The following is a 14,817-nucleotide window of genomic DNA, read 5'->3' as shown; positions in this document are numbered from 1 at the left end:
GTTTTTTAGCGGTAATGGTCTTTAATATTGAGACATTGCTGATTGGATGAATCCAAATTCTTACAAAACTAGGAGGCCTTTAAAGCATCTACTCTAATCTGAGGGAACTTCACTTCAACTGTTCACAGAAGGTAAGAGTTTTATTAGCAGGTTGGAGGACATAAATGCAAATTTGATCATTTTATTTGTTTCTTTAACAGCACCTGTGTTTTTTTAATATAGCCTACATAATATTATATTATTGCTGTTGGCCCTCCTGTAGACCCCAAACTAGCACAGCAACCTTCTGTGCCACAGATTAACCTTTTCATCTCCAGCAGGACAGGGCAACATCAGCAAAACCTCCCAATCAAGCCCCTTTACAGCACCTAGTGCTGGCCAATCCAGAGTCAATGCCAGCTGGAAAAGTCCCACTCAGGTTGTGGCATTTCCTGGTCCATACAACTCCATTCTGCCTCAGAATGCCATAGTAATGCCAGTTAGTTTCCCCTGGCATATCCACACATGATCGGTCCTCTCCAGAGCTCTGCTTTCCTCTGCCCACAGGCTAACCCATACTTTCAGCCTATAAATCCTCTTCTAGGTCCTCAAAGATTTGGTCCATACCCTTTTTATCCACAGATATATCCTCCCAATCCCTATTTTAACTACGGCATGCCCAATGATGCAATATCACCCCCATCATATTCAGGGAGTGTGGGCAGACAGTTACTACACAGGGGTCATTTTAAGTCACATTGTAACCTATATGAGACACCGCCAAGAAGATGGATGAAACAGAGTGACAGATGAAAATAGTTCAAACAAAAGGATAGGACTTTTTCATTGAATGATTTTATCTTATACATTAAAGTAGTTGTAATGTGTAAAATATTGTCATGCCTTATTATAATTCTTTTGAATGCAACTTTTTATGTTGTGATTCTTTTCTGCTCCTTTATTTTCATCCATTTTTAAATTATCTTATATGATTTTTTTTAAACATGATTTCTTCTTTCTATATTATGCATATATAAATATTATGCATACAGATATATTCTATAAATTTAATAAATGTGCTAGGCCTATGTCAGCCTTGTCTGTTATACAACATGCCAATTTAAACCCATTGATCATAATAAAAACAACCCACATCTTTTTTTAATTATTCTAAAAGTCAAGCTGAAAACAAGCAAAGAAAGACTGATAAAATAAAGTAAAATTTTGTTTAACAACCTTGAATGAGTTATACATTAGAACACAATGATATTTGAACATTTAGCTTGAGTGTTTGGGCTACTATATTGTCACTATACTATATTATACTGTACTACAGGCTTATAAAACTGCAGTGTAGATCTAAAAAAAAAAGTTTTTTTTGATTGCCCTTCATTCATTGACGGCATTTCACATTTAGACCAGCTGGCAGCGACATTCAGCTGTCGACACAAACACACAAGTCGCATTTCAATGACGTCAGTGCATCTTATGAGCACAGAAGTTGGGGGAAATATTTCGATTTATATTTCAGAACGATTTATGAAATTTTAAACATGAGATAATATGTCTATGCAGTTGTTAAGTGAAAGACACGTAAAGTGAACGTGTGTGTTTACACGTGACAACAGCAGCATGCATAGATGTAAACACAGTTCGTTCACATGGACAGTGTTTATATCAGTCCTGATGATAAAACAGCTGCAGTCTGTTATATCTTCATCTGTGGAGGTTCAAGTGAATGTTGACAAGCGGCTACGAAACTTGAAGCACTTTTGGAGAAGCACTGGATTCTGGTAGGATAAAACTGTAATGTTGAACCCAAAACTTTAATAATAATATCATGGTAACGTTACAAGTGTATAAAATGATATTACGGCAAAAGAGTACCATGGTACTACTTTGGACATTGGATTGCCATTTAAATATGTATGGTATATTAATTATCATGATATTACCTTCTGATATAATCACTTTACTTAATACTGCTACTTTAAGGGAAACCATAGCACTGCATGATTACATATTCATACATCACAGTGTTTACATTATACTCAAAACAAAGAAGTAGTAGTAAACTAGTAGTAGTAGTACTATGGTACATGCCCAAACTGTTACCTTATTTACCAATAAATGAAAGAAAGAATGAATTAATAAATAAAGTGTGATAATACCACTATAATTTGTGTACTCTTTTGTTAGTGACATCTACCCCAGCATTTCCAGGAAAACATTGTCTATGTAATTGTTTTAGTGGGTAAGTAAATATGATTAAGCACATTGTTCACCTTTGTGTCCTGTTTTTGCAGCCCTCCACAGCCACACACTGATGCACAGCTGTACGATCTCAGTCCAGACCAGCAGATGAATCTGGCGTTGATCGGCTCTGTGCCACACAGAGGAATCCAGCAGGTGCGGATACACTGGATGCTGGAGCTGGTGTCCGCACGGTCAGTCACTCCATATTCCCAGAGTCAGACTTTCTCGTCTTCTGTTTGGTGAATGTGAAATATTTTCATATATAACATACTTAGCTTGTGTATGTAAATATGCAAACATTAAGATTGATAATAATATGTAATATGCATATGCATCTCTCTCTCATTGAAAATCTTTAACCTCGCTAGTAAGCTCTTTTTTTTTTTTGTCTAAAAACATCTGGGTCACATTTAAATACAAAGGTTTAATGTAAAATTCAAATGATTTACAGTTAATGTTTAAGGTGCAATATTTACATTATCAAGCATTTATCGTGCAAGTCTATTGCTTGTTAAAGATTTCGGGAACACTACAATATTTGTTAACGTTTGTTAATGCATTAGCTAACATGAACTTAAAATGAGCAATATATTCTTAAAGCATCTTTTTTTAACATTAGGTAGTAAAAATTTAACTGGGCATTGTTTCTTCATGTTTGTTCACATTGCAAACACAAATTTAAACTTTAAAAATGTAAAATCGAAATTCTCAGTGACTAAGATTAATAGATGCTGTAGAAGTATTGTTCATTGTTAGTTAATGTTAACTGATATAATCAATGTTAACAAATGAAATCTTATTGTAAAGTGTTACCAAGATTTCATTAGTTTTCAGGGAATGAAGTAAATAAAATCTAAATGCTACAAAAACTACTTTAATATTATCTTCTCTCTCTTGGAATCTGCTTTTGACATACTATCTAATTTTCTGTTTGTGCATCAACAAATAATCCTTACTTAAATGCATTTTTTATATTCTCCATGCATCTCCATATAAACTAGTTTACTGTAGTACTAATATTTTTTTTGTCTCTGATGTTTGTGTAGAGTTAACAGTGGAGAATATCACTACAACTTCACTCACTTAGACCAGCTGATTGACCTTCTCTGGCAGAATGGACTGCAGCCGGGTATGTAATGCAACAGACACATACAGAGCACAAGATGGTGAATTATTCTGCATTATTTCTTGACTAAGTAAGACTAAGATTTCAAACATTGTTTTTCAAATTCTGAATATTACAGTAAAATCTGTGCTTGCATAATGTAGGATTAGGCTGCTGCCAATAGTGTTAATTTAAAAACTTTGCATTGTGTCAAAGAGGATTGCTTCTTTTTGAAGGGTTTGAACTGATGGGCAGTGTGTCCAACACCTTCAGCAACTTTGAAGACAAAAGACAAGTTACTGAATGGAGAAATCTGGTCTATTTGATCGGCAAAAGATACATAGGTGAGTATGAGAGTGAAGCTGTAATGTCTTAGATAGTGATGATGGATCAGGAAGCACTTGTTGTGCAGTTCGAACCTTTGGTTTTCTAGCTGTGTTTACCACGAAGCTGTGTGTGTTCCTGCTGTTTTATATGTGTGCAGAGAAATATGGCCTCAGCTTTGTCTCTCAGTGGAACTTCGAGACGTGGAATGAGCCGAACAACCACGACTTTGACAACATCACTGTGTCAATCCAAGGTACAGTCTAATATAGATTTTTTGTTGTCTGAGCCAAAACAGTCATTTCTGCTTATGTTTTATCCAAATGGATTAGAAACAAAATGTTCCTAGATTCTTAAAATCTAGATTCATAGATTTTTTCCCCTTGTATTTTTAGCAGCATTTATTTTGATTCGTCTTCTGACAGTCATGCACGTTGCATTGCATATCTTGCTCTGTTCTTTGAACATCCCGCAATGATTGCTGCAAGTTAATAATAGTCCCAAGTTGCCCAACTTTTAAAATTGTCTTGAGATCCATTGGGACCGTGTCTTGCGGGTATATAACCTCAGGCCCTGTAATTGCAGCTATATTTTTTGGAAGATCTGGAAGTCATCAATTTTATTGTACCATGTAGAGGGGAGATGTTGAAATAGACATATGTAATTTGCACCAAACTGAACCAGGGTCTATGTTTATGTCTGCATTTTGGGGAAATTTGTAAATGAGCAGCCTTAAAGGGGTAGTTCACCCAAAAATGAAAATTCTGTCATCATTTACTCACCCTCATGTCGTTCCAAACCCGTAAGACTTTCGTTCATCTTCTGAGCACAAATGAAGATCTTTTTCATGTAATTTTGAGAGCTTTCATTGACAGCTACACAACTGACACTTTGATGCTTCAAAAAGTTCATAAAGAGATCGTAAAACTAATCCATATGAGCGGTTTAGTCCAAATTTTCTGAAGAGACTTGATCACTTTATATGATGAACAGATTGAATTTAGGCTTTTATTCACATCTTAACATTCATCAACTCACACATCAGTTGTGGTAAACGGAAGCTCCCGCTTGTTCGCTTGACGTGTGAGAACCAATGAGGTTCATTCTCGTGTTACTTGAGCTTCAGTTTGTTCTCTTGCGTCAAGCAGATTTGGTTGAGCTTCTGTTTATGTTCACTGATCAATGTTTATATGTGAATAAAAAGCCTAAATTCAATCCGTTCTTCATATAACGTTACAACAAATGCTGCAATGTAAGTCCTCTCTGGATTTATATATCACCGTCTATGTTTATGTGTTGAATTTCTCCACATGTTGTTCTCGAGCACAGAAATTATGCGCCTTTGTGGTGTGGACAAAACAAGAAAGTGTCTGACAAGTTTTAATTTAATGCTACCATATAGAAGAATGAGTGGTTTTGCTGAGGGCAATCTACCAGCCTCATTGTGGTGACAGTGAATGTTTCCCGCTCCACTCCTCCAGGGTTTCTAAACTATTACGATGCCTGCTCTGAGGGCCTTCGTGCAGCGAGCCCAGTCCTGAAGTTCGGGGGTCCGGGAGACTCCTGTCATTCTCCACCCCGCTCGCCGTACTGCTGGGAGATGCTGCAGCACTGTTACAACGGCACAAACTACTTTACTGGAGAGACCGGCGTACGGCTAGACTACATCGCACTACACAAGAAGGTACATGAGAGTTTATGATAAGTAAGGGAATAATGCACATCCAGCCGCAAAATAAACTCTGACAGCATGATCAGAACCCAGATGCACGCATTACATGGCTGCTTGCCACATATAATCAGACAACAAATATTGATTTGAGTGGGAAAATTTGATCATCTCATCATTAAAATCCCCTTGAACCAGAAGTTGCAAACGACTTTTCTCCAGTGTTGTGACCACTGATCTATATAGAATGTCATTATATAGATCAGTGTTTGTGACGTATTTCCAAGTGAAAGGGAATATTGAACAGAGGGCAGGGTTTTACTTTAGCGCTCCTCCTCTCCATCTCTGCTCATAGCAGACTAATGGTTTGAGGGGAGTGGTTAAGCGTTTTCAACCCAAGCCGTCAAACTGACGTCATCAGAGAAGGAACGCCATTACAGACCGGAAGTAACTTTTCAGATTTTGAGTAAAGATTACCACAGCAAACTATTTTTTTCTGTGTATTAACTTGCACGGATTAATTGTTCACCACAAGACTAGTAATATGCGCTAACAAAGTAAATAGGGTCAATTTTGATTTCATGTCGACTTTAAACACAAAGCTTCAGCAAAGAAAAACGGTTCTTTGCAAACAGATTTGAGCCTAGACGGATGAACAGGTTCAAATAAGACGGGCATTTAAGGGATAACGTACAGTCTTATCACTTATTAAACAGCTTTTCACTACATAAATAATGACGCAGACATGAAATAATGATTTGAGAAGAACCATTTTAATCCGCTTTTTTTTTTTTTAGATCTTTATTGTGAGATCATTTGTATGGAAGTGGATGCCATTTCATTTGAGATTCCATGTTTTTAAATAAAGAGGGAGTAAAGGAGTTTATGTCTTTGATTTCTCTTTTTCTCTTGAATATAGGTAAGTTATTTCTAAATGCCCTCAGAAAGAATGTCTTTTGTTTATTGTTTTGGCCGTTTCCCCTCCTGAAATCTTATTTCCTTATATCCCACTGATTATTTAAATAAAAATTGTTATATCTTTCTACTTTAAAATCTGGTGTCGCAGTGCTTTGTACCTGTCCCAGGACCTGGAGACAGAAGAGGAGTCTCTCTCTCTCTCTCTCTCTCTCTCTCTCTCTCTCTCTCTCTCTCTCTCTCTCTCTCTCTCTCTCTCTCTCTCTCTCTCTCTCTCTCTCTCTCTCTCTCTCTCTCTCTCTCTCTCTCTCTCTCTCTCTCTCTCTCTCTCTCTCTCTCTCTCTCTCTCTCTCTCTCTCTCTCTCTCTCTCTCTCTCTCTCTCTCTCTCTCTCTCTCTCTCTCTCTCTCCATAATTTTTGTTTCCCTCCTTTCCTGCGCCTAGACCTTAGAAACTGGGCTCGTAACAAGTTAATAACTGAGACACAAGATGGCACCAGCTGTGTTTGTATGATAAGAGAGAGAGCACGAGAGAGATGATACGAGAGAGAGCATGTCCTTGTTGTGATATGAGAGACTTGACAGATGTGGATGTGCTAGCCTCAAATGCAAGAACTGATAAAAATGTGTACTTTGAATACAATGCATGTCTCTTTTAATAAAAGCATTTGCAAAATGCATAAATGTGACATTATACAGGGTTGCTGGTGATAACTGTCATTATCAGGGAATTAACGTCACGACTGCACAATCAGAATCAAGCATTTCAGAGACCTGTGTAATAAGTGATAATAAAACGCAAATATACCATGTGACATCAAGTCCTGACCTAAATTTGTCCTTGTTGAATATCACATTATATACCCGAACCGAAGTAAAATGTGTAGAGAGAGTTTTGCATGTTGACTTTGATCTCGTTCCTGTAATAAGTGTACTGCAAGTAGCTTCAGATAAATTTGTAAAATAAATATAAATGAGTAATTAGATTTTTGATTATTGTAGTATGTATTTCTTTGTTTTTCAGGGAGGTGGAAGCTCGCTGCCCATCCTGCAGCAGGAAGTGGCCACTGTACGCGAGATCCAGCAGCGGTTCCCACAGTTCGGTTCTGTACCGATCTACAATGACGAGGCTGATCCGCTGGTTGGCTGGAATAAACCGCTCAGCTGGAGAGCGGATGTCACCTATGCAGCCATGGTGGTTAAGGTACACGAGAGTGCTGTGTTTCTCTGCTCTCGCTCTAATATCTCATTTCACCAGCTGTGTTTTTCTGTCATCAGTAGGACATATCTAAATGTGATTTACATGAGGACATCATATTGTCCTGAGCCCATTCCTTAATAGTCAAGTCAAGTCAAGTATATTTGTATAGCGCTTTTCACAATACAGATTGTATCAAAGCAGCTTCACAGTATTAAATCAAAATAACACAACAAGGTTTGTTTCTAGTGGAAAAAACGTCCACGTTTGGTAAGGCTGATCAATAGTATTATTGATTGATTAAATTAAATTAAATATCCCCAACTGAGCAAGCCAAAGGCAACAGTGGCAAGGAACCGAAAAACTCCATCAGGTGACCTAATGGTGACCTAAAACTCCATCAGGTGACCTAATGGTGACCTAAAACTCCATCAGGTGACCTAATGGTGACCTAAAACTCCATCAGGTGACCTAATGGTGACCTAAAACTCCATCAGGTGACCTAATGGTGACCTAAAACTCCATCAGGTGACCTAATGGTGACCTAAAACTCCATCAGGTGACCTAATGGTGACCTAAAACTCCATCAGGTGACCTAATGGTGACCTAAAACTCCATCAAGTGACCTAATGGAGAAAAAAAAACCTTGGGAGAACCCAGGCTCAGTCGGGGGCCAGTTCTCCTCTGGCGTTTATGAACTAGAGGCCGGATTTAACTGTAAGATTAAAAATATTATATGAATGCCTGGCTGAAGAGATGCGTCTTTAATCTAGTTTTAAACTGGGAGAGCGAGTCTGAGCAACGAACAGTATCAGGAAGACTATTCCAGAGTTTTGGAGCTAAATGTGAAAACGCCCTCCCTCCTTTGGTGGATCTGGATATCCTAGGTATGACCAAAAGCCTCGAATTTAGTGACCTTAAAGAGCGCGATGGATTATAGGGCGATAGAAGATCCGTTAAATAGACTGGAGATAAGCCGTTAAGGGCTTTATAAGTCAGTAGCAATTCCTTGTAATTAATACGGAACTTTATAGGTAACCAATGTAGTAATAGCAAAAACTACTTTAAATGGTTTGACAAATAAAATTGTCTTTCCTCAGTTGATGTGTTTCCTATTAAAACAGAAAGTTGAAGCAGGACAAATGAAAGTTTTAAGTAGCCAGTAGCTAAAAGTAGGTATTCACAATTAATCAAAATAAAACAGAAATCATGAGATAACTAACTAATAGTTATCATACTAACTAATGATTATCATACTAACTAATGATTATCATAATAATAATAATAATAATAATAATAATAATAATAATAATATATATACAGTGTGTGTATATATATATATATATATATATATATAAATATAAATATTATTATTATTATTATTATTATTATTATTATTATTATGACCATATATATATATATCAAAAAAAAAAAAAAAAATCACAACTAAACTTATTCCACCTAATTGTGCAGCCCTACTTCAAACCTAAAGACACAAAATATTTGTATTTCTAATGGGGTCTTTATTTTAATTTCTTCAATTATTTGCTTTCTTTTCTATGATTTGTTAAAGCTTGTTAGTTTAGCGAGTCTAGGTATATTTGGTGCAGTATTACAGTCTCCTTTCATGCGTCTGGTGTTGTAGGTCATCTCACAGCATCAGAACCTGCTCATCGCGGACCAGAACAGTACCGTCAACTACACGCTGCTTAGCAACGACAATGCTTTCCTTAGTTACCACCCACACCCGTTTACCCAGCGCACGCTCACCGCTCGATTCCAGATCAACAACACAAACCCGCCACACGTGCAGTTTCTGCGGAAACCTGTCCTGACTGTGATGGGCCTGTTGGCATTGTTAGGTAATGAACGTTTATAATGAATCATCAGTGTTAGTGGGTGATATAACAGTGGAGTATGTCAAACTGTATAATTAGCTAAAGAAGTTCATGGCAAATGCCTTTCAAAGCTTTTGTATATTCAATATATTGACCAAAATATTAATATAATTCAATATTCTATTTAAACATAAATATAATTTTTTTTTTGCATATTACATATTGGTAACACTTTACAATATGGTTTCTTTTGTTAACATTAGTTAATGTATTAACTAACATGATCTAACAATGAGCAACACATTTGTTACTGTATTTATTAATCTTTGTTAACATTAGTTAATAAAAATACAGCTGTTCATTGCTTGTTTATGGTAATTCACAGTGCATTAACTAATGTTAACAAATATAACCTTTGATTTTAATAATGTATTAATTGAAATGAATATATAATAGATGCTGTAGAAGTATTGTTCATTCTTAGTTCACGATAACTAATGTAGTTAACTAATGAAACCTAATTGTAAAGTGTTACTAATGTATTTATATAAAATAATTTGTAATTCTATATATATTTATATAATAATTGTATAATATTTTGTTTTATGTTGTGTTACTTTAACATGTAATTTTTTATTTTCATTTGTTTAATATGTTCATCCGAGTATTTAAATTACTTTGCTATAAAAATGTCTATATTAGTGATTTTGGCATCTGAAAATATTTGGCAGAATTTTATTAGTTTCGCCCAAAATAGTTTAGGAGGGCCGAAACCATGGAGCGAAACAGTGACATTGAACAAATTTGAGGAAGAACTTTACTATGACTTGATTAGTTTATCACCTGAAAACACAACACCCTGAATAGCATAAAGAGTTCAGCTGCCCAAAATTAATTAGACAAAACTTAAGCTTCGGTTTTCAGCTAAATTAAAACCTAATTTTGGGTTAAGTGTTTTTGTAAAGATTTCATTTCGGTGTCTTTATTGTGATATATATTGACCAAAATATTATATTTAACCAAATTCAGTATTGCATTTAATAAAAAGAAATAAAATTAGTATAAATACTTATATCGCCCACTACTACTGTATATCACATAGAGTATAAATGTTCAAAATTGTTGGACTTTGCTGTTGATTATGCATTTGTTGCATCTATGAAATAACAGAAACCTGCACTGCAGATAAACACAGTGACATTTACGAGAGTTTGTGATAATCTCATATTCATGTACTGTTCCTCAGGCGAGACTCAGGTGCAGGCTGAGGTGTTGACTGTGAATTCGTCAGTGGGTGTGTTGGCCACCGTTCACGTCCCTCAGGTGCGGTTCACAGCCGATAGCTGGCAGACCACCGTCCTGCTGTACAACAGCAGAGATAACCAGACCTCCTCCACCGCTGACATCATCAATCTGCGCCTCACTGGAATACCTCAACATATGGGTCAGTGATCGCAAAAGACCTCCCTATGCAATAAAAATACAATTCATTTCTGTTATATTTGCTCAAGAATGTAGAATTGAATAGACCTTAGGCTTGTCACTACACCAAATTGAACAAACCTCACAGGTTTCATAACTCAATATCACCATATAACGAATTAATAATTTGAATAAATTAACAATTTAATAATTAATACTAATTATTACAAACAACTATTATAAGTATACCCAACCTTACCCTTACCCTTCACGTTAAACTGTGTGTACTATATAGCGAATCATATCTGCTTGATTCTGTATATCTTTGGAAAATGTAAACTATATTATCGCCCAGCGATATATTAAAAGTTTGAGATATAGTAGGCTACATCCAATTTTACACACATATACAGTATACTCACATTAATCATTATATACTATACAGCAGATTTCAGATGCATAATTGTTTGTATCATCGTAAAATGTAACCTAAATTATCGCACAGCTCTACCGTACCTATAAAGTTGTATACCGGTATATATTATATCTAACTGTATTCACATTACACTCACGTAAAGCGATATATACTATATAGCAAGTAGATTTTTTTATTTTGTTACAAAATATAACTATATTATCATCCAGCTCTTTATATAAATTTGTATATATAAGTATGTCCAACTTTATCCGCATACATACAGTGTACTCATGTAGGGTGAACTATACTATAGCAAATCTCAACTTGATCGTTTATATCGTTGAGAAATGTAAACTATATTATCGCACAGCTCTTATCTGCTAAATGCGACTTTAAGATATTATAAACATTATCTTCATGATTTTTTTTTAAAGCTGCTTTGAAACTGTGTATTGTGTATAACAAAAATACAGAATATACTTGTATTTATAGTTCTATCCTGTCTGTGTTTGTAGGTCTGATGTATGTGACACACTACATGGATAATAACGTGACAAACCCATTTAAACTGTGGGAGAGCATGGGCAGCCCTGACTATCCCACTGCACAGCAGTTCAAAACGCTGCGGAGCCATGAGGTTCAACACACACATGCACACTCCTTCATAACATACACTTTTATTGATGACTTCCATGAAGTTTGCTTATAATGCTACTGATTTCTTGGATAAAAACGTTTTTTGCTACTGTGCCTTTAAGACTTCTGTATGTTTTTCATATGCACTGAAAAAAAATGGTGTAGAAACAATTTTCACTCTTTTTTTAAATTGCTAGTGAATTTTACAAATAATTACAAAGAATCGGCAAGTAACACACTGACTTAAATGTGAAATGTTTAAGTAGAAAGACTGAAATAGTCATTTTCAGTAAAACATACTCCAATAAACTTTTTTTTATTTACTATAGTGGCCAAAAGTGATATCCGGATGGGCCATTTGTTTTTAATGACCCTACAAGTTAAATAAAACCATCAAAATATCAGGAAAATATTTAATGTTTTTAACATTTTATATATGAGGGCATATATAACATATGTTTTATATATATTATAAAACATATATATGTTTTAAATATGAGGGCAGAACAAAACAACTAAAGTTGGTTATGGTATTTATCTGACAAAGTTATTTAGCAAAAAAGGCAAACTACAGGTTTTATTGACAAAAAACAAACAAACATAGCTCACACTAAAAAGCATACATTGACTACAACATAATCAGTTATGCAAGTGTTTATCATTTCTTTTAATGACTGCATGGCCAAAAATTATGCCAGTACAATGACTTGTTTCATTGACTCCAAGCACAATTACACTTACAAAATCTTTAACTCATTTTTTAAAATATTTGAATAAAAAGTGAAGATGTAAATTTTCCTAGGCTGGACATCAACTTTTGGCCACTACTGTACATCTTAGAAAAATACTTTTTCACGGTGTGGCTGGCCATATGCTAATGAGTGTTTGACTACGACTTCATAACCTTTATGGTTTCAAAATGAGCTGGTTTTGCAGCTTATTTTATATAAATATCTACATGAAACATCAAAATCACACGCCAAGAGTGAAAAAAAGGAGTCTTTAAATGAATGTGTATGTCGTAGGACCCGCAAACGGATGGACCTCTGCCGGTCCCATCCGATGGCTCTCTGACGCTGAAGACAATCCTTCCCATCCCCTCAGTGCTGCTTGTACACATATGTGCCCAGTCTAAAGAAAAGCCCAGCCAGGTTAGTGGCAACTTGACATAACATTGACATCACAGCTTAAACGCATCTGACACCAAAAGGTTACACTACCAGTCACACTTAACTGCATTTGTTTCTCATGATTTTAAAAACATTTTGATCTGAAGGCTGATGCTGAAATACTTGAAATGAGTTTTGTAGACAAATATAAATTATGTTTATGTATGTGAACTCCATTAATACTGTTTAAAAGCATCCCAGGATGCACCTCATGAAGCTTAGTAAAGGCACCATTTTCCAGGTTTTGGACCTGCCCTTGAGTTTAATATCGTGTAATGTTGAAGTCATGATGTGGAGTGAATTTATAGCATCTGCTGTTCACCTACGCCCCAAAATTGTGTCTGTCTGTGCATGAAATTAATTTAAGTATGATTGCAAAACTTCTGCATTCCAGGTGCATGTTACTCTTTGCAGAGATTTAGAAATCTTGTGGTTTGGTTTTAATATTGCAGGTGAACGGGGTGCGTTTCATCACCGTCACCAAAGGACAAGTTCTGATCATTTGGAAGGATCACTGCATCGGCACGAAGTAAGAACTGTTTAAGGACAGCAGTTCATCAAACTAGTTAATTCAAACTATAAATGTAATCTGCATGCCATTTGTAGGTGTATAAAGACATACGAAGTGGAATTTTCCAAAGATGAAACCACTTTCCAGAGGATCAATCACAGAGACACTATTTTCACATACTTCACTTTTTCTCCAGGTATGAATTCAGTTGAAATCAAAATGTATGACTTCAAGCACTGATCCATATTGTATTGACCTGCTTGTGTTTTTCCCTGCACAGAGAGTCTGGAGGTCAAGGGTTACTACAGAGTGAGAGCCGTGGATTACTGGGGAAGAAATGGAGAATATTCTGTCACAGAGAAATATTCAGAGAACCGGTAGTCTTGATCAGCCAGACTTTTGACTGTCCACCAGGGTTATTATAGTTAAATGTATAGTTCACCCAAAAATGAAAATTGTCATCATTCACTCACCCTCATGTCGTTCCAAACCCGTAAGGCTTTCGTTCATCTTCAGAAAAATAAAATTAAGATGTTTTTGATGAAATCTGAGAGCTTTCTGTGCCTCCATTGACAGCTATGCAACTACCACTTTCAAGCCCCAGGAAGTTAGTAAAGACATAATTTAAGTAATCCAAAGCAATCTTCATTTGTTAAGATGAACGAAACTCTCATTTTTGGGAGGACTAAAATTAAGTATCTCAATCAATGACACTAAAATAACTGTCCACATACATTATAGTTTACTTTGTATCTTATTTTAACCAACAAACACTCATAAATACAAGATGAGATTGGGTTGACCAACATAAAGTTTCTCAAACTAAACTCTTCAGTATCAAATATTTGATAGCACTAATCTATCTTTGTAACTACTGTAACTAGTTTGTAAAAAGCAAAACTTGAAAACAACTATTTAACCAGCAGACTTATACAAGTCTGTGCACCCTACTAACTGAAGTTGCATAAAGCCAGCCAATCAGATTAGGGCTCGCCACAACAAGATTTGTTTTTTTCAGTGTGCATAAAAGACAGTCCACAGGCATATTCAATATGGGATGAAAATGGATTGGTTAATGTTTGAATGGACCTTGACTGTATGATTATTTTTTTAATAACCTGAAGTTTTATTTATAGGATTTTCCAGAAGAATGATCGTTTAATTTAAAATGCTGCTGTCTCAGTTCATAGTTTGAACCACCTGGGCATAATTATTTTTATACATAAAAATTAAACTAAGAAATAGGGATTAACAGTTTATTAATAAATATTGGTGGGGATGTTTACCAAAGTGAAACTCTGATTCAGTGTATATTTAACATTGCATGGACTACATCTGTATCATGTTGTAATCAAAGATTCTTCAATTAAAGAACAAAC

The 14,817-nt window shown here is 35.5% G+C and overlaps 2 protein-coding genes across 2 annotated transcripts; both read left to right on the top strand.

Moving 5' to 3' along the window:
• Positions 1-240: 240 nt before the first annotated feature.
• LOC307159156 (uncharacterized protein) lies at positions 241-731 on the top strand (the record flags this gene model as incomplete). The annotated part of the gene is given in 4 exon segments (XM_079872368.1): positions 241-326; positions 388-478; positions 622-679; positions 682-731. Coding segments are annotated over 4 exon segments (285 nt in total), but the record flags the coding sequence as incomplete, so codon positions are not given.
• A 701-nt stretch (positions 732-1,432) lies between these two features.
• On the top strand, positions 1,433-14,794 carry idua (alpha-L-iduronidase). Its single transcript, XM_079871114.1, has 14 exons — positions 1,433-1,772; positions 2,286-2,426; positions 3,282-3,364; positions 3,577-3,684; positions 3,825-3,920; positions 5,146-5,348; positions 7,271-7,450; positions 9,090-9,306; positions 10,529-10,726; positions 11,638-11,759; positions 12,784-12,909; positions 13,380-13,456; positions 13,534-13,634; positions 13,719-14,794. Exons 1-14 carry the CDS (start codon positions 1,612-1,614, stop codon positions 13,817-13,819), a joined length of 1,914 nt encoding a protein of 637 aa, XP_079727240.1. The 5' UTR covers positions 1,433-1,611; the 3' UTR covers positions 13,820-14,794.
• The last annotated feature ends 23 nt before the right edge of the window (positions 14,795-14,817 follow it).

Source organism: Squalius cephalus (assembly GCF_949319135.1).
Source record: "Squalius cephalus genome assembly, chromosome: 5".
NCBI classification, from domain to species: domain Eukaryota; kingdom Metazoa; phylum Chordata; class Actinopteri; order Cypriniformes; family Leuciscidae; genus Squalius; species Squalius cephalus.
This window is presented reverse-complemented; position numbering and strand designations above follow the sequence as displayed.

What these genes read in the sequence shown, in the direction of transcription:
- idua (XM_079871114.1), top strand. Translation starts at nt 1,612, where the DNA reads ATGCATAGATGTAAACACAGTTCGTTCACATGGACAGTGTTTATATCA. An exon ending in CTGGAGCTGGTGTCCGCACG is followed by an intron (nt 2,427 to 3,281) that starts GTCAGTCACTCC and finishes ATGTTTGTGTAG; the next exon opens with AGTTAACAGTGGAGAATATC. An exon ending in TGGAATACCTCAACATATGG is followed by an intron (nt 10,727 to 11,637) that starts GTCAGTGATCGC and finishes CTGTGTTTGTAG; the next exon opens with GTCTGATGTATGTGACACAC.